Consider the following 23,469-nt stretch of genomic DNA (forward strand, 5'->3'; position numbering starts at 1 on the left):
CAGTGATCCATAACATCCATAGCATTTTTGTTAAGCTATTTGCACATGATATTGCTCATTATTAAGCGATAGTTATTGTATTTTTGAATGGTATGTTTATGCACATTTGTGATTAATGGGGGAACATGTAACTAAACATTTGTGGGCATTATATATTATATGATGTGTTGTTTTAATGGTTGTGATTGAATGGTGTGAATGTGGTGAGTGTATGAGCTAGATAGTAACTATTGTCTAGTTAGTATTTTTACTGTATGGTCTCATGAATAAAATGTTTGTACAGATTTATGTTTGATGTGGTATAAGTTTTGTGTGTTCTCTTATGTGATTGCTATTGTATAGGTATAGGGAACCTATTGTATGACTTACCCTCAGTGAGTATTACCTATGTGGTAAATCATGCCATTTTGAATGGTAGGATTTATGTGTGGAAGGTTTTGTGATGCTACCAGTACCTGAGAACATCAGTGAGTCTATGATTTGAGACTGACTTGTGAGAAGGCGAATTGGATACTGGTGTGATAGATTGAGAAGTATGGGAAGCATACTGGTCTCAGCCAGAACACGGGTCTGAGGAACAGTGAACCCCGTCCCGGTTCAACATTAGAAGAGTGCTGGCTAGGAGAGGCAGCAGAAGAGACACATTTAAGAGGCCCTTGATGGAAGAAAGGCGTCTATGGGAACACTTTGGAAACATGTGTAGGGAGTAGAATCTGTGCACCGTATGGTTCGATTCGGATGCAGAGGGCAAGTTCGGTTGACCTCAACATTAGAAGATGTTTTCCGCCACACATGTAGTCCAAGACCATTCGAGAGGATGGAAACCTACATGGAGAAGGTCTGCTAGTGCGTTCAGTAAATCTCTTAGATAAGTGGCCTGAGGATGCATAAAGTGAGCAAGGGCCAAGGGTAGAGCTGCGCAGCTTCCTTGCAGAGCAGCTAAGAGGTTGTGCATGCTTGTGTGTTGGAAAGCACATTGTCCCTATGCTGACTGTCTGTCTGCACAAAGATTTGTTGCAGAGCCGGTATTGAAAGGCATAAGGGTATAACTCATGGCTACAAGCTCCAGGAAGTTCATGTGAAACTGTGCCTGGAGTGGAATATTTATTTATTTATTTTATTTACTTATTTAAGAACTTTTACTATACCAACGTTCGTGTGCCACATCACGCCGGTTTACAAAAAACTTTGGCAGGCAGAAAATTACAATGAACAGGTGGGGGTAAAGTGGAGCAGGCAAGAAAGGGCGAGACTAGGGGCAGGGGGAAAGGGCAGCGCGAAAGAGAACACAGGAGGAGGAAGGATAATAACAAAACAGTTTTTTGAACAGTGAATAAAGAGAAAACTGTAGCTGCTCGCTTGAATCAAAGCATAAAAGCGAGGTTATTATTTACAGTATTTACACTTAATTACACATTTCCATGGAGGACAGAGAGAGTGGGATAGGGGAGCTGGGAGAGGAGAGATGAGGGGGGGTGAGAGGGAGGAGCAACAGCGGGAAGGGGGGGAGTGGGAGAAGGGGGTGGGGGGAAGAAGGGGGCAGGAGGGGGGCAATATGATGGAAGGCTATGTTTGATTGGTATCGGGGTAGGCTTGTCTAAAAAGCCAGGTCTTTATGCCTTTTTTGAAAGTGTGTAAGGAGGTCTCAAGTTGTAGATAATGAGGGAGTGAATTCCAAAGGGTGGCACCAGCGATGGTGATCGCTCTTTCTCTAGTATTGGAGAGGTGTGCTATTTTGAGGGATGGGGTGAGCAAAGTACCTGCGAGGGCATTTCTGGTGGGTCGATTGGAGGTGCAGAAACATGGCATGTCCTTGAGCCAAACAGGGTTATCTTTATGAAGGGAGTTGTGCAGGATGGTGAGAGTTTTGTATTGAATACGATATGGGATCGGTAGCCAGTGCAGTTCTTTTAGAATGGGGGTTATGTGTTCTGTCTTGCGGGTGTTGGTAGTAATTCTTGCCATGGCATGCTGTAGGATTTGTAGGGGTTTGATAGTAGATGTGTGGAGGCCTAACAGGAGGGAGTTGCAATAATCCAGTTTGGAGAGGATTGTCAACTGTAGGACTAAGCGGAAATCCTGGGCATGGAGGAGTGGTTTCAGTTTTTTAAGAATGTGAATTTGTAGAAACCTCCTTTTAGTAGGGCCTTGATGTGTGGTTTAAAGTTGAGGTGTTGGTCTAGTATGACTCCTAGGTCTCTTACTGAGGGTGTGGGAGTGAGGGGTGGGGAGGGTGGTGAACTCAGGTTGGTTGGAGATGACGAGGATTTCAGTTTTCACTGCATTGAGTGCCAGGTGGAGGTTGGCTAGAAGGGAGTTAATGGTGGAGAAGCAGGATTCCCAATATTGCAGAGAGGCCTTGAGTGTGGTTTGAATAGGGATAAGAATTTGCACATCATCTGCATAAAGGAAGATGGCAGAGGGGGAGAAGATAGATATTGAAGAGCGTAGATGATAGAGAGGAACCTTGGGGAACGCCTTGTGTCAGGGGGATGTATGAGGAAGTGCACTTATCAACTTGTACAAAATATTCTCTGTGGGTAAGATAAGAGGAGAACCAAGATAGAGCAGTGTCAGAGATGCCTATTTCTGCCAACCTGGAAAGAAAGATTTGGTGGTTAACAGTGTCAAAGGCTGCAGATATGTCAAGCATGGCCAGGAGGTATGATTTTCCTCTGAGGATGGTGTCAGATATTGCTAAAAGGAGATTTTCGGTATTGCGACCTTTCCGGAAACCAAATTGCGAGGAGTAGAGGATATTGTGGTCCTTGAGGAAGTCAGTGAGTTGGCGGTTGACTACCTTCTCGAGAATCTTGGAGATGAATGGCAAGTTGGATATGGGCCTGTAGTTAGCTGGGATAGCGGGATCGAGAGTGGGTTTTTTAAGAAGGGGTTTGACTACAGCGAGTTTAAGTGTGTCTGGCACTTTACCGAAGGTGAGTGAGCAGTTAATTATGTTTGCCAAGGGTTTCGCAATAGTGTTGGGTATGGTGAGGAGGGTTTTTGAGGGGATTGTATCTGCTAGGTGAGAGGCTGGTTTCATTCTTTTTAGGATAGTTTCTATCTCTAGGGAAGATGTGTGGTCGAAAGACCTGAGGCGGTGATTGGTATTCTTGGGGAGAGGGGTGGGGGATGGCTTGGAGGGGAGACATTGAAGAATATTAGTAATTTTACTCTGGAAGTACCTTGCGATTTCTTCACATTTAGAGTTGGAGTTTCCTCCGTGGGAGGTGAGGGTGTGGGACTTTGTGAGGTCTGCAACGTAGGAGAAAAGGGCTTTAGAGTTGAATTTGTAGCTATGAATTTTGGCGGAATAGAAGTCTCGTTTGGCTTGGAGGGTGGCTTTGCGGTAGCTGTGTAGGGACTGTTTGTAGATAGCTGTGTGTGCTGGAGATGGTTGTGTGCGCCAGATCTGTTCCTTGGATCTGAGGTCTTGCTTTGCTTTTTTTCACTGATTGGTGTTCCAGGGTTTTTTCTTTCTGGAGGAGAGAGGGATTACTTTATGTACCATTGGGCATAGTTCATCCGCTATGGTGGTGGTGATGGTATTCCATGATTGTAAGGCAGCATCTGGATCGGAGAAGTCTAGGTTCTTGGTTGCATTTTCAAGCGCAAGGGCGAGTTCCTCTGCAGGCAAGGTTTGCGAAAGGAAAAGGATTTGTTCTGTGCTTGTGAAGTGTTGGGGGTGGTGGTAGTGGAGAGGAGGGCATTGATAATGAAGTGGTCTGACCAAGGGATGGGGGAAGCAGTAGGGGTGTTGGGTGCTGAGATGTATGAGTTAACAAAGAGAAGGTCAAGGGTGTGACCAGCTCTGTATGTTGGAGTTGTGATAAGCTGTTCGAAGCCTAGGGCTTTGAGCATACTCAGAAGGGTTTTGCATGCGGGGGTTGACGGGCTGATGTCTACGTGAAGACTGAAGTCTCCAAGTATAATGGCTGGACGGTCGGACTTAAGATTGTCAACAAAGAATTCTATGAGGGGGGATGGATCATGGTCAAGTATACCAAGGGGGGCATAGATGAGGCATACCTGTAGTGCAGTGGATTTGAAAAGTCCTATCTCTAGTTTAGGAGGGGGTTGGGACGGTTGGAGTTTCAGGTTGAGGTGTTTTTTGGCAGCCAGAAGTAAACCTCCATTTCTTTTTTTGAGTCTCGGAATGGAGAAGATGTCGTAGGTTTTTTGGGGGAGTTGGTTAAGGAAGACATGGTCTGAGTCCTTTAGCCAAGTTTCTGTGATGGCACATAGGTCAAGGTTGTTGTCAGTGAGAATGTCATAAAGGATGGGTGCGTTTTTCAACCTAGTATGACACATACTGGGTTGAAAAACTTTTAGGTCAAACTTTACAACCCTGAGTAAATGCGAGCATGAGCAGAATCAGACTAGGCTTTGGTTCTAGATCTGCAATATGGATGAGGGACGAAAGCGGTTGAACAGCTTAGACCCACTGATAATGGAAATTCACTGAATCTAACCCATAGCAGTTTTGGATCTATGAGGAAAGTGCATAGTGAAAAAACCCCATGGCCCGACAATGAAGAATTGAGGGGCTGAGGTTATGGAAAATGCGCACAGGGACATGTAAGAATTTATTAGAATGTCTGTGTGTATGCTGGACAGGAAGGTCATTATGACTGTGGTGTCCAGAAGTGTTGTGTTGTATAAGGGATTTATGGCAGTGACAGTAATCACAGGTGGTAAATGTATAGTGAGTCATGAAGAAGTTAGAGCTCCTTGCGTAGACTGACTGTGGTTATGCAGCCGTCCATGTAAGAAAAAGCGTGAATGATGTTGCACTCCATAGAGAAACAGCAGTCGCCGATAGTGATTCAATGAAATACCCCAGTTGCCGAAGCTGGTGCAACCGGCAGAGCTTGGGATTGTAATATTGTTGACTCACCATGAAGCACACAGAAAGATTAGAGGTAATGTACTTACTGCGATATGAAAGCATGGTGACGAGAGATACCATTTTACCTGTGCCTTCTGAAGAAAGTTGGTATTTCTGAGGTCCAGGATGGGCGGGGAGTAACTACTTTCTGTTGAAAGAAAGAATAGTGTAATTATAACTCCCCAACCCCCCCCCCCCCTGCGCTTTGTAGCATCTGGGAGAGTGTACTGGGAACCTTGGTACAAAGTGGGGTGGCTACTCTGATATCCGGCCATTTGGGAGACCAGGAGGTGTCCAACTGGAGAGGCTGGTGTAATCTGGATATCATGTAAGCTCCCACGGGAGCGTGAGTGGTAAAGTCTTACCCGCATTTCTGTGTGCTGTACAAGGAGACATCGAGACCATTCGTCAGGCTTCGAGGTGTACTTGCACTTGAGGTAGTACTTGCTGGATCTCATGTTTAGCAGATTAGCGAATGCATCTGGAACTTTGGTTCTGAATTAGGAACCAGAAGCCAGAGTATTAATCAGTACAGAGCCCCGTTGCTGAAAATGGGAGGATGTCCTGATGCAATCCCAAAGAAATGATAGAGAGGTTCTCTTGGTATTGTGGCTGACATAGCTGGCATAGTGATATGTGACACTAATACGGTTCTTGGAAGGTACATGACCTAGAACTTTTCAAACCATGTGGCCTGAATTAGAGAATACATCTCAATGGGAATGCTGCAGAAGCGGGTACTTACCATCTGACGTGGACTGCTGAAGGACGAGCCAGTGAAGACTGCTGGTTCCGTGGATTTCAGGAGTCATCGAGGGAGTAGACACCCATCTCAACTCTGATGCCTGGTATCATGGCGCAGGTATAGAGGAGACAGGCTGAGCGTGGCTGGCACTACCACCATAATTAGTGGAGGGCCACAATCCCGCACCAATGTCGGTGGGGCATGCCTCGGGAATAGGGGAGCCAATTAACAGCTCGTGAACCCGGCCCTCGTCGCAGCAGCTCAATGTCTCGTGACGCCAGTGCAGAATACTTAGGAACTCATTCTGGTGTTTCTGGAGCACCAAGGACTGCCAATACTGTGCGGAACAGAGTCAATGGCAGTGGTGATGTTGCTCGGCCTGAGCATTTTCCAGCATCGAGAAGGATAGCACCAATGTGCTGGATGGCATTGGTGGCGGATGGTCACTGTGTCAGTGACGATGCATGCCACAGTACTAGGCCCGGTCTTTCCCCAGCGCCGAGATGGATGCCCTTGCTGTCTTGGATGGCGACTGATGATGGACTGTCAGCATGCCTGCACTGCTCCTGGCACTATGTAGTGTTGTAGGCTAATTTGGGGCTTTAATAAGAACCCAAATCATGTAGCACTGTGTTTAGGTGAGGGCAATACGTGGCTATGTCGATATTGACGGTGTCGATGGTGGCCGAAGCGGCCTCGAGGGTATCGTCAAAAATATATATATGAAAAAACATTGATGATCCGGGCAGCACCGATGACCATGACGGAAGCACTGACGGCATCGGCGTAGGTATCTATGAAAACGATGTGGCATCGAATAATCGAAAAAAACATCGTTGGTATTGTAAAAATGATACCGGCATCGCCGGAGTTGATGACCACATCGATAAGAACGTCGAAGACACCGATGGAAGCAACGTGGGCGTCGAGGACATCAATGTTTGGAGGCGGGCGCCGACGACATCAGTGGCATGGCCACAGGCATTGATGGCATGGCCATGGACATCGGTATTGATTGGATCGACTCGGGCACCAATGGCGTTGTTGGCATCAATACCACCGACATGGGCATTGATGTCACTGACATGGGCACCGATTGAATCGATGTTGTCATGGATACCATCAATGGAATTGACATCAGCATCGATGCCACCGGTGGAATCAACATTGGCATTGATGGCATTGACATTGGCATCAGTGGAATTGACATTGGCATCGATTGCATTGATGGAATCGACCTGGGCATCGATGGAATTGACCTGGGCATCGATATCATCAATGGAATCGACCCTGGCATTGATGCCCATCGATGGAATCGACCTGGGCATCGATGGAATCGACCTGGGCATCGATGTCATCAATGGAATCGACCCTGGCATTGATGCCCATCGATGGAATCGACCTGGTATCGATGCCATGGACAATGGCATCGATGGAAATGTCCTGGGCATTAATGACTTTGATAAAATAAACAATTGTATCGATGGAAATGACCCTGGCATCGATGGAAGTGCCCTAGGCAACGATGGCATCAACCCAGGCATGGATGGCACTGACGACACAAAAGTGTGGGTTGATGGCGTCCATCCGGGTGATGATGGAAATGATGAAACCCAAGGAAAAATCAGTGCCATGGATGAAAAACATGGATGGCACTGATAGAAATGATGCAGAGACCAATGGCATCAGTGTACCATGGGGGGAGGGGTACTGATGGCATCTAAGAATCCAGGACGGTCTGAAGGGGGTACCGATGGTAGCGATGAGGGCATCAAATGCGTGAGGGTACTGAGGAAATTGAAGGACCTGAAATCGACAGGAGCCCTGGCAGCAACGAAAACCATGGAAGTCCCTATCCCACTAGCGCTAATAACCAGGCAGAGTGTCATAGAAGGACACTCGCAGGCTATGTGTGGCTAACTGAAAACATAGGGAGAGGGAAGGCCACAGTCTGTTGGCAGGCCAGGGAGGTGACAGGAACCGACCGAAAAAACAGGGCATAGTACTCACTGAGCGTCAAATAAACGTACGAGAAGGAAGACCCGTGCAGGGAAAAGTGTTTGTGAAGTAAAAGTTTAAGTGTTTCCGTTAGGGAAAAGTGTTAGAGTTTCTCACAGAGCTCCTAACCGCTTTGCTTACTACAGAGCGGAAAAAAGAAGACTGAGGGAGACACCTGTGGCTCACAGGGATAATTGCAGGCTGAGCATGCTCAGTGTGCCAGTGTCAGTCAAAGCTTTATAGAAACTTTGACAGAAAAGTTTTCCATACAGGGCTCCATCCTGTGATGTCACCCATATGTGAGGACTACCATCCTGCTTGTCCTGTAAGAAAATCTATTGACATTTCAATAGCATATATCATAGCAATTTTCATTTACTTGCATTATGTGCACTTAGGGGCAGATTTTCAAAGGGTTACACACATAAGATACGTGCATAACCCCCGAAAAGCTGCCCCTTCCACCCGCGTAAGTCCCGGGGCTTTACTGGGCGGGGTGTGTCGGGGGCATGTCGCGGCCGGCGCATCATTGGGGGCATTCCACGGGCGGGGCCGTGGGCATGGTTCCAGCCCAGGGGCATTCTGGGGGCGTGGCCGCGGCCTCCGGACCAGCCTCCGCACCAGAACATGGCGCACCGGGGGGGCTGTAAAATAAAGGTGGGGGGGAATTAGTTAGGGCTGGGGGTGGGTTAGATAGGGGAAGGGAGGGGAAGGTGGGGGGGGCCGGAAGGAAAGTTCCCTCTGAGGTTGCTCCAATTTCAGAGCGGCTTGGAGGGAACGGAGAATGGCTGCGCGGCTCGGCGCGCGCAGGCTGTTGATTTTGCGCAGCCTTGAACGCGCCGACCATCTTATAAAATCGGGAGTAAATTTGTTCGCGCCGGGTTGTGTGAACAAATATACTCCCGTGCTCACCTTTTAAAATCTACCCCTTAATGCGGTTAAAACCTATTGACAATCCAATGGCATATATTGTAGCCATTTTCAAAATGTACTTACATTTTCCTTTGAAAATTACTTTATTGTTTCCTAAACTACTCAACAAGGTATCAAGACAATACTGAATAAGAATAGGAGGGCCATAAATATCTGTTCCTTTTCTTTCAACTCTCAAAACAAAAATCCACACATTTATAAAATTTAGGGATCACCTGTTTGATAGGCAGGCAGAAATCAACCATTACAGCCGCCTCCAGTGGGTTGCTGTGACCAAATGGTCCATTATTCCACACTGCCTGATTCTAACCACTAGGCAAAATTCACACATAATGATCCCAGTTGGGATTTACACATATAAGATATTTAAATTGAATTTAAAAAAAAATTGTTTACATTTTCCCTCACACAATGTTATCCTCTCAGCTCTTATTTTTTTGCTTTTTCTGACTTCTTTCCCTGTTTTCTTTCCATTTTACGCTTCCTTCTCTGACTCTTTTTTCAGCTTTCTCTCTCTCCTTCCAGCTGACATTGTTTTTCTTACCCATCAGTTCTACCTACGTTTCTCCTCAATGCCTTTCTTCCATTAAAAGCACTTCACATTTCTTATTATCTTGCATCTCATGCATTTTTTACCTCACTTTTCTATCTCCTACTCCCATCTTATGCCTGCATTACTGCAATTCTGCTTTCCCACTCCATCTTTCACTCCTACTTAGCTGTCTGCCCTGTTCTCCCTTCTACCACTGGAAATTCTGAAATGGTGTCAACTGGCCTGAGGCTGGTGTTATTTCAGAATGACATTGGTTGAGCAGGAGTGACTCTGGATCACTCCTGCTCTGTGAAGTCCCAAAGATGGGTTAAGAGGATGAGGGAGGAGCCAGGGAGCTTTTTAAAAAGTTTGGCATGGGTTTTACTTTTAATGCAAACTTGTCTGCCAACAGTGCACACAAAACCATTTTAGTGTATGCTATTGAAAAATAGCACATGTTAAAAGATTTTACTAAATGCACTAAAAGCAAAATGAAAGAAAATGGCATGAAATGAAGCAAAATGAAATAAAAACACCTACCAAGGAAATGGAGCAAACAAAAAAAAATTAAACTGCACACCCCTGTAGAATAGCACAGGAATAGATAACACCAGGCTTGGAGTGCCACAATCACATCTGGATATCTACAATAAATATGTATGAGATCTATTTGCATGCACTGCCTCCACTGTATACAAATATATATCATCATATTTATTGTGGTTATCCTGAAAACCAGACCTGTTTGCATTACACTGTCAACTGGCTCAAAGTAATATTGCAGGGTAGGCAACACTGATCTTGGAATACATCAGTGTCCTATTTAGTACACTACTGTGTAACATTGTTACTTGAGTTAAAAGCATGTCTTTCATATAAGAATTATTTCTGTGTATTAATATTTTGACAAGATTTCAAAACACTGAGTGACATAAATCATGTTTGTAGGATCAAAATGTTTAAGTTGTAAATTCTAAGAAAATGTATAATAAAACTAGATGGCTCAGTTGATAACATTTACTCTGTCATCTGGTTGCCTGTTGTTTCTATTTACTTATTTATGTGTTTGTTTTGTACATGTACATTTTAAAGATTTGTGTGAAAAGAAAATGTGTCTCCGAAGCAATCCTAAACTATGATTGTAATGTGATGTCAAAGTGCAATGGAAAAGGGGTAAGTGAAACCTGAAGTTTCAGGAAATCTCCATCATATTTTGTTCAGTGTGTTAATTCTGTCAAAAACATTTCTTCTCAATTATAACTTCTAATTATGGATTTTGAAAGGGATTCTGTGCACTTAACTCAGGTAAAACCTAATGACAATTCAATAGCATATATTGTAGTGATTTCCAAAGGCTAATAAATTACATTTGCAAAGTACAAATGTTAGAGATCCCTACTGCACAGGTTGGTCTGCTTATTTTTAAACGGAAATTCTGCAGGGAGTTTCCCTTTCAAAATCAACTTACAGGCCTGAAACTTCCAGATGGGGTCTAAAAATTATCCTCCATGGGGTCCATTTTCAGCTGCTATGCAGCTCAGCTAGTTAACTGGATAAACATATGAGGCTAACTAGTAGAGTATATTCAGCATCACGATCGCACCACCAAATATGCCCAGCTTTCTTGCTAACCGGCTATGCATAACCAGCTAAATTTAGAATAGCCCTATGGCCCAACCAGAGTTAGCCGCATAAGTTAAACAGCTAACACTGAATATTGCAGTTAGCCACATAACACATAAAGGATGCTAAGTGAAAAATTCAGATCATAAATTATCAGACATTTAAAGTAAAGAATGAGGGTGGCAGGAGATGGACAATGAAATTGACGTCACCCCCAAGCAATACAGGATGTGAGAAAAGAAAATAAAAACAATTGGCTCAAAAAAACAGAAAAGGTACCTAGGAAGTGCAACAAATTAAGGGAGAAAAATTGGAAAGCTATGACTACAAATGCTTGTACTTTGGGCAATAAAATCCCAGACCTGCAGGCCCTAATGGTCGAGGCGGACTTGGACATTGTTGCTGTTACGGAGACATGGTTCACGGAGTCTCATGACTGGGATATGACTATACCGGGCTATAACTTGTTAAGGAAGAACAGAAAGGACAGAAAAGTGGGAGGTGTAACTCTTTATGTCAAAACTATATCCAAGCTACTGAAATGCAAGGAATGTGGGTAGGAATATGGGCCATCCGAAAAAAAGGTGATAGTGTATCCATTTTTACTGGTGTGGTTTACAGACCTCCAATTTAAATGGAAGAACTAGACAGAGATCTGGTCAAAGACATCCAAAAGTTAGAAAAGAAGGGAGAAGTCTTGATTGTTGCAGACTTTACTCTTCCAGACATAGACTGGAAACTCCCTTCTGCGGAATCTACCAGAAGTAGAGAGATAGTGGATGCCCTGCAAGGGGCTCTCTTCAAACAAATGGTAATAGAACCCACAAGGGAAAATGTTTCTAATATCAGGGTGGGAGCCCACCTCAGTACCAGTGATCATCAAATGGTACGGTTTGACATCATAAATAGGACACAGAGAAGTCACATGAAGACCCAAGTTTTGCATTTCAAAAATATGGATTTTGTCGAAATAGGGACGTACCTGGGCATAGAACTAGAAAACTGGGAGAAACTGGGAGAGGTCGAACAACAGTGGGCCAAACTAAAAGGAATAATTACAAAAGCAACAAATCTATATGTTAGAAAAGTAAATAAAAGTAAGAGAAAAAAGAAATTGATCTGGTCCTCAAAGGAGGTGGCAGACATAATAAAAGCAAAAAAAGAAGTGTTCAAGAAATATAAAGGATCCCAAAAAGAGAAACACAGAAAAGAATATCTGGTGAAACTGAGGGATAAAATGAAAGTAATCAAGAAAGAGAAAAGTCATGTGGAAGAAAGGATTGCTGAAGAGGTAAAGTGAGGTGAAAAAACATTTTTCAGATACATCAGAACATAAGAACATAAGAAATTGCCATGCTGGGTCAGACCAAGGGTCCATCAAGCCCAGCATCCTGTTTCCAACAGAGGCCAAACCAGGCCACATGAACCTGGCAATTACCCAAACACCCAGAAGATCCCATGCAACTGATGCAATTAATAGCAGTGGCTATTCCCTAACGGGCAGATTTTAAATGCCCTGCCCGTGTAAATCCGGCCGGATTTACGCGAGCAGGGCCCTCGTGCGCCGGCGCGTAAGTCCCGGGGCTTTTTAAAAGGGGCGTGTCGGGGCGTCGCCAAATGACGTGGCGTTTGGGGGGCGGGCCCAGGGGCGTTCCGGGGGCGGTGGCTGTGCCCTCCGGAACAGCCCCCGGGTTGGGTCTTGGCGCGTCAGCAGCCCGCTGGCGCGTGCGGATTTACGTCTGCCTCCGGTAGGCGTAAATCCATGGATATAGGTAGGGGGGGTTTAGATAGGGTGGGGGTGGGGGTTAGGTAGGGGAAGGGAGGGGAAGGTGAGGGGAGGGCGAAAGAAAGTTCCCTCCGAGGCCGCTCCGATTTCGGATCGGCCTCGGAGGGAACAGAGGCAGGCTGCGCAGCTCGGCGCGCACAGGCTGCCCAAAATCTGCAGCCTTGCGCGCGCCGATCCAGGATTTTATAAGATACGCGCGTAGCCGTGCGTATCTTATAAAATCCAGCATACATTTGGAGAGACGTAATGGTGGTGGGGCCGCTTTGCAATAGTGATCATAATATGATCAAATTTGATTTAATGACTGGAAAAGGAACAGTGTGCAAATCCAAGGCTCTCGTGCTAAACTTTCAAAAGGGAAACTTTCATAAAATGAGAAAAATTGTTAGAAAAAAAATGAAAGGAGCAGCTACAAAAGTAAAAAATGTCCAAGAGGCGTGGTCATTGTTAAAAAATACCATTCTAGAAGCACAGTCCAGATGTATTCCACACATTAAGAAAGGTGGAAAGAAGGCAAAACAATTACCGGCATGGTTAAAAGGGGAGGTGAAAGAAGCTATTTTAGCCAAAAGATCTTCATTCAAAAATTGGAAGAAGGATCCAACAGAAGAAAATAGGATAAAGCATAAACGTGGCAACTTAAATGTAAGACATTAATAAGACAGGCTAAGAGAGAATTTGAAAAGAAGTTGGCTGTAGAGGCAAAAACTCACAGTAAAAACTTTTTTAAATATATCCGAAGCAGAAAGCTTGTGAGGGAGTCAGTTGGACCGTTAGATGATCGAGGGGTTAAAGGGGCACTCAGAGAAGATAAGGCCATCGCGGAAAGATTAAATGATTTCTTTGCTTCGGTGTTTACTGAAGAGGATGTGGGGAGGTACCCGTAATGGAGAAGGTTTTCATGGATAATGATTCAGATGGACTGAATCAAATCACGGTGAACCTACAAGATGTGGTAGGCCTGATTGACAAACTGAAGAGTAGTAAATCACCTGGACCGGATGGTATACACCCCAGAGTTCTGAAGGAACTAAAAAATGAAATTTCAGACCTATTAGTAAAAATTTGTAACTTATCATTAAAATCATCCATTGTACCTGAAGACTGGAGGATAGCAAATGTAACCCCAATATTTAAAAAGGGCTCCGGGGTGATCTGGGAAACTACAGACCAGTTAGCCAGGAAAAATAGTGGAAAGTGTTCTAAACATCAAAATCACAGAACATATAGAAAGACATGGTTTAATGGAATAAAGTCAGCATGGCTTTACCCAGGGCAAGTCTTGCCTCACAAATCTGCTTCACTTTTTTGAAGGAGTTAATAAACATGTGGATAAAGGTGAACCGGTAGATATAGTATACTTGGATTTTCAGAAGGCGTTTGACAAAGTTCCTCATGAGAGGCTTCTAGGAAAAGTAAAAAGTCATGGGATAGGTGGCGATGTCCTTTCGTGGATTGCAAACTGGCTAAAAGACAGGAAACAGAGAGTAGGATTAAATGGGCAATTTTCTCAGTGGAAGGGAGTGGACAGTGGAGTGCCTCAGGGATCTGTATTGGGACCCTTACTTTTCAATATATTTATAAATGATCTGGAAAGAAATACGACGAGTGAGATACTCAAATTTGCAGATGACACAAAATTGTTCAGAGTAGTTAAATCACAAGCAGATTGTGATAAATTGCAGGAAGACCTTGTGAGACTGGAAAATTGGGCATCCAAATGGCAGATGAAATTTAATGTGGATAAGTGCAAGGTGATGCATATAGGGAAAAATAACCCATGCTATAATTACACAATGTTGGGTTCCATATTAGGTGCTACAACCCAAGAAAGAGATCTAGGCGTCATAGTGGATAACACATTGAAATCGTCGGTACAGTGTGCTGCGGCAGTCAAAAAAGCAAACAGAATGTTGGGAATTATTAGAAAGGGAATGGTGAATAAAACGGAAAATGTCATAATGCCTCTGTATTGCTCCATGGTGAGACCGCACCTTGAATATTGTGTACAATTCTGGTCGCCGCATCTCAAAAAAGATATAATTGCGATGGAGAAGGTACAGAGAAGGGTTACCAAAATGATAAGGGGAATGGAACAACTCCCCTATGAGGAAAGACTAAAGAGGTTAGGACTTTTCAGCTTGGAGAAGAGACGACTGAGGGGGGATATGATAGAGGTGTTTAAGATCATGAGAGGTCTAGAACGGGTAGATGTGAATCGGTTATTTACTCTTTCGGATAGTAGAAAGACTAGGGGGCACTCCATGAAGTTAGCATGTGGCACATTTAAAACTAATCGGAGAAAGTTCTTTTTTACTCAACGCACAATTAAACTCTGGAATTTGTTGCCAGAGAATGTGGTTTGTGCAGTTAGTATAGCTGTGTTTAAAAAAGGATTGGATAAGTTCTTGGAGGAGAAGTCCATTACCTGCTATTAAGGTCACTTAGAGAATAGCCACTGCCATTAGCAATGGTTACTTGCCAGGTTCTTATGGCCTGGATTGGCCACTGTTGGAAACAGGATGCTGGGCTTGATGGACCCTTGGTCTGACCCAGTAAGGCATTTTCTTATGTTCTTATGTTTGCGCCTGGTGCGCGAACAAAAGTACGCGATCGCGCTATTTTTTAAAATCTACCCCTAAGTAAACTTGATTAATAGTAATTAATGGACTTTTCTTCCAAGAACTTATCCAAACCTTTTTTGAACCCAGCTACATTAACTGCACTAACCACATCCTCTGGCAACAAATTCCAGAGCTTTATTGTGCATTGAGTGAAAAAGAATTTTCTCCGATTAGTCTTAAATGTGCTACTTGCTAACTTCATGGAATGTCCCCTAGTCCTTCTATTATTCGAAAGTGTAAATAACCGAGTCACATCTACTCATTCAAGATCTCTCATGATCTTAAATACCTCTATTATATCCCCCCTCAGCCGTCTCTTCTCCAAGCTGAAAAGCCCTAACCTCTTCAGCCTTTCCTCATAGGGGAGCTGTTTCATCCCCTTTATCATTTTGGTTGCCCTTCTCTGTACCTTCTCCATTGCAACTATATCTTTTTTGAGATACGGCGACCAGAATTGTACACAGTGTTCAAGGTGTGGTCTCACAATGGAGCGATATAGAGGCATTATGACATTTTCCGTTTTATTAACCATTCCCTTCCTAATAATTCCTAACATTCTATTTGCCTTTTTGACTGCTGCAGCACACTGAGCCGACGATTTCAATGTATTATCTACTATGACGCCTAGATCTCTTTCTTGGGTGGTAGCTCCTAATATGGAACCTAACATCGTGTAACTACAGCAAGGGTTATTTTTCCCTATATGCAATACCTTGCACTTGTCCACATTAAATTTCATCTGCCATTTGGATGCCATATCTTCCAGTCTTGCAAGGTCCTCCTGTAATGTATCAGAGTCTGCTTGTGATTTACCTACTCTGAATAATTTTGTATCATCCGCAAATTTGATAACGTCACTCGTCGTATTCCTTTCCAGATCATTGATATATATATTGAAAAGCACCGGTCCATGTACAGATCCCTGAGGCACTCCACTGTTTACCATTTTCCACTGAGAAAATTGACCGTTTAGTAGTCCTACTCTCTGTTTCCTGTCTTTTAACCAATTTGTAATCCACGAAAGGACATCGCCTCCTATCCCATGACTTTTTAGTTTTCGTAGAAGCCTCTCATGAGGGACTTTGTCAAACGCCTTCTGAAAATCCAAATACACTACATCTACCGGTTCACCTTTATCCACATGTTTTTAACCCCTTCAAAAAAATGAAGCAGGTTTGTTAGGCAAGACTTCCCTTGGGTAAATCCGTGTTGACTGTGTTCCATTAAATCATGTCTTTCTATATGCTCTACAATTTTGATCTTGAGGATAGTTTCTACTATTTTTCCTGGCACTGAAGTTAGGCTCACTGGTCTATAGTTACCCGGATCACACCTGGAGCCTTTTTTAAATATTGGGGTTACATTGGCCACCCTCCAGTCTTCAGGTACAATGGATGATTTTAATGATAGGTTACAAATTTTAACTAATAGGTCAGAAATTTCATTTTTTAGTTCCTTTAGTACCCTAGGATGCATACCATCCGGTCCAGGTGACTTGCTACTCTTTAGTTTGTCAATCTGGCCTACTACATCTTCCAGGTTGACAGTGATTTCGTTCAGTTCATCTGACTCATCACCCCTGAAAACCAACTCCGGAACTGGTATCTCCCCAACATCCTCAATAGTAAACACGGAAGCAAAGAATTCATTTAGTCTTTCTGCAATGGCCGTATCTTCCCTAAGAGCCCCTTTAACCCCTCGGTCATCTAATGGTCCAACCGACTCCCTCACAGGTTTCTTGCTTTGGATATATTTTAAAAAGTTTTTATTATGGGTTTTTGCCTCTATGGCCAACTTCATTTCAAATTCTCTCTTCGCTTGTTTTATCAATGTTTTACACTTAACTTGACAATGCTTATGTTTTATCCTATTTTCTTCAGATGGATCCTTCTTCCAATTTTTGAAGGATGATTTTTTGGCTAAAATAGCCTCTTTCACCTCAGCTTTTTTTTTTTTTTTTTTTTTATTTTTAATCATTTTTAATTACAGAGAAAGTCAAACAAACTCACTACAGAGAAAAAAAAATGCATTTGTACATCTCAATCTGAAATATGAAAGAAAACAAGGAAATTTTATACATCTATATGCAAAAAAAAATATTTCCAGATACCACTTATTCTTTTCTTATCTTACGTACTATCAGCATTCCCTTTATTTAGAAATCTGGGTCCAGGGGGACAGAATATAAGAAGGAAACTATATATAAACTTTACCACAAAGGCTTAACGTAAATAAATGACCATCACAATTATGTAGGATCCAATTTAGGGCTTTGAAACGGGGGTATCTATCACCCTTCTTGCATTCAAGAAAGATTTCAATTGTTCAGGATAAATAAAAATGTAACAATCTTTTGATGATCTAATGACACATTTGCATGGATATTTTAAAACATATGAGAAGCCGAGAGCGATTACTTGAGATCTCATGGTAAGAAAGGCCCGTCTCTTATCTTGAATGAGCGGCGCAAAATCAGGAAATATACGTATCTTAGTTCCCCTAAATTGGAGATCAATATTTTTAAAATATCTCTTCATGATTTCTGTGATATCCTTCTCTATTATGAATGATGCTATCAAAGTAGCGCATTCATAATACTCTGAAGCAGAGTCTTCCAAGAACTTTGTCAAATTGCCTTTTTCCGTATCTATTTGTTGTTTTTCCTTATTTTTCATAGATATAGGCAAAAAATAAGTTTTGTTAACAGACGGCATTTCTTCCTCTTTAAATTTTAAGGCTTCTTTAAAGTAACTCTTTAACGTAATATAAGGTAGTTCCCCTACCATTTTTGGAAAGTTTAGAAACCTTAAATTCAAATGTCTTGAATAATTCTCCATATGCTCTACTCTCCTAGCAATTAAATTTATATCCTTTATGATTTTTACATTTATGTCTTGGATTTTTCCCACTTCAGTTTCAACTTTATCCAATCTCGGCTTCATATCTTTTATCTGTGTATCACAGACCACCAATTTTTGCTCCATTCCTTCTAAATTATCTTGAAAGTCCCCAATCGATTTTACCAAAGCTGCCATAATGTCCCATATCGCCTCCAAAGTTATTTTATCCGGCCGCCCAGGCATCAGAAAACGGGGTCTCAGATTTGACTCACCCGTTCCTCGCACTGGAGATATCCCCGCCAGCAAGATTTCCCCTCCAGAAATATTCAGCGCTCCTCCGGTTTCCTCCATTACCCTCTCCGTTACCGGAGTGGACGCCGGGGCCACCGCCATCAGCTCACCAGCTCGTGCTGTCCCTGAGCCCTGCGAAACTTGCATCGAAGCGCTGACTTCTGCTGCCCTCTGACCTCCTCCTGAACGAGTCGCGTCTGCCACGTCATGGCCCTGCGATCCGTCTGCCAGAGGGCTCTCGGGGAGTGGAGTTAGTTCGGGCTTCCGCGGATCCGGGGGAGAGAGGGAAACTTCTCCAGGTAGTGTCAGTGCCTCCTCACTAAACACCACAGCGGAGCCTTCATCTCCCGTATCGACAGTCCTTCCAGGTACGTATGATGTTATTAATCGTTGAGTGGTCATAACTTCCGAATCTGAAGGAAAGATTCGAAGTTTGCCTTTCCTTTTCACCGGCATGATAATGAAATTTTTACAGAGACCAACGGAGCTCAGCGAATACGTGACTGGTTACGCCGCCATCTTGCCCCTCACCTCACCTTTTAACCATGACGGTAATCGTTTTGCCTTCCTTCCACCTTTCTTAATGCGTGTAATACATATGGACTGTGCCTCTAGGATTGTATTTTTTTTTTTTTTTTTTAATTTATTTTTTATTATGCATTTCACAAATACTGACAGCAATTACAGCTTGTCAAAGACCGGTTACAAATAATATTTAAAAGTAAATCATACATCTTGACCTGTTCTCGGTTAATTTGAAGCAACAAAAAAAAAAAAAAATACAATTCCCTTACAATAATTTCCAAGAGAAGACAGTCTAGAATAGGTAAACCCCCGTTATAAAGAAAAAGGGGAGATCCAATTTTTATACATGAGCAAAATAAAGCATTATATTCAACATTAAGCAGTCATGCTGTGCTTACTATATATTCCCTTAACAGATCTCAGCAAGGTTTAGGTAATTTTGCATCAATAAATCTGCGTAGTTCAAGCGGATCAAAAAACACAAACCTCTCGTTCTGGAGTTTAACTACACATTTACAGGGGTAATAAATCACAATCTGGGCCCCAAGGGTTTTCCCCTCTTGGCTCATTGAAAGAAACTTTTTTCTGCGTATTTGTGTAGATTTAGTTATGTCCGGGTATGTCCAAACTTTCTGGCCCAAGAATTTCTTTTCTCTGTTTTTTTAGAGATATTCTTAATATTTTATCCCTGTCTGATACATTTATAAATTTAACACATAACGTCCCTCTTTGTTCAGTTTGCTCAGTCATACTTTGTTCTAAGAAGGCTGTAATATTTTCCATCTCTTGTTGTTGAAAACCATTTTTTTTACCTTGGTCTTGATCTTGCTCTTTATTCTCTGTTTTCCTTTGATTTACAAAGAAAATCTTTTCCAGCGCTGGTATTTCTCCAGATGTTAAATTCAAAACTTCAGATAGATATTTTTTATACATCTCATAAGTAGATATTAGTTTAACACTAGGAAAGTTTAGTATCCTAAGGTTTTTGTATCTCGATTGGTTTTCTAATGTCTCAATTTTCCTGGAGTTCACAGTGTCTCCACTTATCAGCCCTCTTTGGATCTTCTCTACCAATTCCAGGATTGTATTTTTAAACAATGTCCAAGCCTGTTGAACACTTGTAACCTTTGCAGCTGCACCTTTCAGTTTTTTTCTGACTATTTTCCTCATTTTATCAAAGTTTCCCTTTTGAAAGTTTAGTGTTAGAGCTGCAGATTTACTTATTGTCCCCCTTCCAGTTATTAGTTTAAATTTGATCATGTTATGATCACTGTTGCCAAGTGGCCCCACCACCGTTACCTCTCTCACCAAATCCTGTGTTCCACTGAGAATTAAATCTAAAATAGCTCCCTCTCTTGTTGGTTCCTGAACCAATTGCTCCATGAAACAATCATTTATTACATCCAGGAACTTTATATCTCTAGCAAGTCCTGATGTTACATTTACCCAGTCAATATTGGGGTAATTGAAATCACCCATTATTATTGCACTGCCAAATTGGTTTGCTTCCCTGATTTCTCTTAGCATTTCATCATCTGTCTGACCATTTTGTCCAGGTGGACAGTAGTATACTCCTATCACTATACTCTTACCCAACACACATGGGATTTCTACCCATAAAGATTCTACTGAGCATTTAGTCTCTTGTATGATCTTTAGCCTGTTGGACTCTATACCCTCCCGGACATAAAGTGCCACACCCCCGCCAAGTTGATCCTCCCTATCATTGCGATATAATTTGTACCCTGATATAGCACTGTCCCATTGGTTATCCTCCTTCCACCAAGTTTCTGTGAGGCCAATTATGTCAATCTCATCATTTGCTGCTATACACTCTAACTCTCCCATCTTACTTCTTAGACTTCTGGCATTGGCATATAGACATTTCAAAGTGTGTTTTTTGTTTGTTTTAACAACCTGCTTTTCAGTTGTTTGGGATAATTCGGAAATCATTAGTTTTGGTGATTTTTTACATATAGGCATATGGACTATGTTTGCTTTTACTGGAACCTCTCTGTTGGGATGCCCTAACTCTCCTGTTTCATTAGTATCCTTCAAGGATACATTTCTCCGAACCATGCACTGCTGAGTGACTGTTGGCTTTCCCCCTTGTTCTAGTTTAAAAGCTGCTCTATCTCCTTTTTGAAAGTTAGTGCCAGCAGCTTGGTTCCACTCTGGTTAAGGTGGAGCCCATCCTTTCGGAAAAGTCTCCCCTTTCCCCAAAAGTTTCCCCAGTTCCTTACAAAGCTGAATCCCTCTTCCCTGCACCATCGTCTCATCCACGCATTGAAACTCTGGAGCTCTGCCTGCCTCTGGGGTCCTGCACGTGGAACAGGAAGCATTTCAGAGAATGCCACCCTGGAGAAAGGAGAAAGATCCAAAGAGGTATAGTGAAATTGAAAGGTGACAAGGATCAACAATGTATGGAGAGAGATGAAGAAATGGCAGAAATATTAAACAAATACTTCAGTTTGGTGTTCACTAAATAAGTCCCTGGAAAAGGACCGTCAGTAGTTAACAAGACTGTGGATGGGGGTGAGGTAGACGAAACTCTGTTTACAAAAGAGAATGTACAGAAAGATCTAGGAAAACTAAAAGTAGACAAAGCCATGGGGCCTGATGAGGTTCATCCCAGGATACTGAGGGAGCTCAGAGATGTACTGTTGAGTCCGCTGCGTGACCTGTTCAATTGATCCCTAGAAATTGGTGTGGTTCCAAGTGATTGGAGAAGAGTGATGGTGGTCCTGTTTCACAAGAGTGAGAGCAGAGAGGAGGCTGGAAACTACAGGCTGGTTAGCCTCACCTCAGTGGTAGGAAAATTAATGAAGACTCTGCTGAAGGAAAGGATAGTAAAGTATCTACAGTCCGGTGGGTTGCTCAATCCTATCAGATTAATCTAATTGATTTTTTTGATTGGGTGAATAAAATGAGAAGCTTGGGAGTGAGTGCCAAGGTGGTGGCATGGATTACAAACTGGTTGATGGATAGAAGATAGCATGAGATGTTAAATGGAACCTACTCTGAAGAGAGAACTGTATTAAGTGAAGTGCCACAGGAATCGGTGTTGGGCTGGTTCTGTTCAATATCTATGTGAGCGACATTGCGGAAGGGATAGAAGGTAAAGTTTGTCTACTTGTGGATGAAACTAAGATCTGCAGCAGAGTGGACATGCTGGAAGGAGTAGAGAGAAGTGACATGATTTAAGGAAGCTTGAACAGAGGTCGAAGTCATGGCAGCTGTTATTCAATGCCAAGAAGTGCAGAGTCATGCATCTCAGGGTGTGGTAATCCAAAAAAGCTGTATGTGATGGGGGGTAAAGGGCTGTTGTGCATGGAGCAGGAGAGAGACCTTGAGGTGATAGTGTTTAGCAATGTGAACATGGTGAAGCAATGTGACATGGTGATAGCTAAAGCCAGAATAATGCTGAGCTGCATAGAGAGAGGAAAGCCAATAAGAAAAAGGAGATGTTAATCCCCTTGTACAGGTCCTTGATGAGGCCTCACCTGGAGTACTCTGTTCAGTTCTGGAGGCCGTATCTTAAAATGGACAGAGAGAGGATGGAGGCGGTTCAGAGAAAGGTGACAAAAATGGTGTGGGGTCTCCATCAAATGACTTATGAGGAGTTGTTGATGGACCAAAATATGTATACCCTGGAGGAAAGGAGGTGCAGGGGAGATATGATACAGATCTTCAGATACCTGAAAGGTTTTAAAGATGCTCAATCAACAACAAACCTTTTCTGGTGGAAAGAAATCGGGAGAACTAGGGGCCATGAAATGAAACTCCAGGGAGGATGACTCAGAGTCAATGTCAGGAAATATTTCTTCATGGAGAGGATGGATGGATGCCTGGAATGCCCTTCGAGAAGAAGTGGTGAAGACAAAAACAGTAAAAGATTTCAAAGGAGCATGGGATAAATACTGTGAATCCCTAAAGGCTACAGGATGGGAATGAAGAAAAGATTACATGGGGTAACTTGCTGGTGTGGCGGTTACTACCCTTAACCAATAAGCCTTCATACAGTTGATGCCTCTCCATCATTGCTCTCTGCTTCAATGGTAAGGGTAAAAGAGGAAACGGAATTAAATTCAGACAGCAACCAACAAGGACACTGAATTGTACAGTCTGAGAAAACAAATAAGCATGGGGGAAGCTTGCTGATGTGGTGGTTACTACCCTTAACCAATAAGACTGATACTTTTGATGCAACTCCAAAATTGCTCTCTGTTTCAACAGCAAGAGGTAACAGGAAATTGGATTCAAACAGCAACCAACATGGGCCCTGACTTTGACTGTCATGGAAACTGATAAGTATAGACTTCCATGTACTAGTATAAGCTGTGTTTATTTCCTTGAAAATGGCTCCTTTTCTTTAATGTAACAGATCTAAAAAATGTTCCTATAGTTAGAGGTTAATTTACTCAATAATGATGTTTGTTGATTTTTGATCGGATAAGTAATTATCCTGTTTAATTTTGATTTTATGTTGGATGTAAATGACCTGTATTACTATCTGGCAAGATATTTTGTTAAATTCTTGTATTGGATGTGAAAATTCATAAATAAAAAAAATAAGTATAGAGATGACTTGTATGGAGCATGAATACTACCATAAGTTTGCTGGGCAGACTGGATGGACTGTTTGGTCCTTTTCTACCATTATTTCTATGTTTTATTTATTTAT

The 23,469-nt window shown here is 42.6% G+C and overlaps 1 protein-coding gene across 1 annotated transcript in view; it reads left to right on the top strand.

Moving 5' to 3' along the window:
- Positions 1 to 23,469, top strand: part of LOC115092770 (disintegrin and metalloproteinase domain-containing protein 9-like) — a 211,494-nt gene that overhangs the window by 103,915 nt on the left and 84,110 nt on the right. The window contains exon 4 of the mRNA XM_029604073.1: positions 10,189 to 10,269. Coding sequence (XP_029459933.1) covers positions 10,189 to 10,269 — 81 coding nt within the window. The remainder of the gene's footprint in view (positions 1 to 10,188; positions 10,270 to 23,469) is intronic.

This window comes from Rhinatrema bivittatum, chromosome 5 (assembly GCF_901001135.1).
Source record: "Rhinatrema bivittatum chromosome 5, aRhiBiv1.1, whole genome shotgun sequence".
Classification (NCBI taxonomy): Eukaryota; Metazoa; Chordata; class Amphibia; order Gymnophiona; family Rhinatrematidae; genus Rhinatrema; species Rhinatrema bivittatum.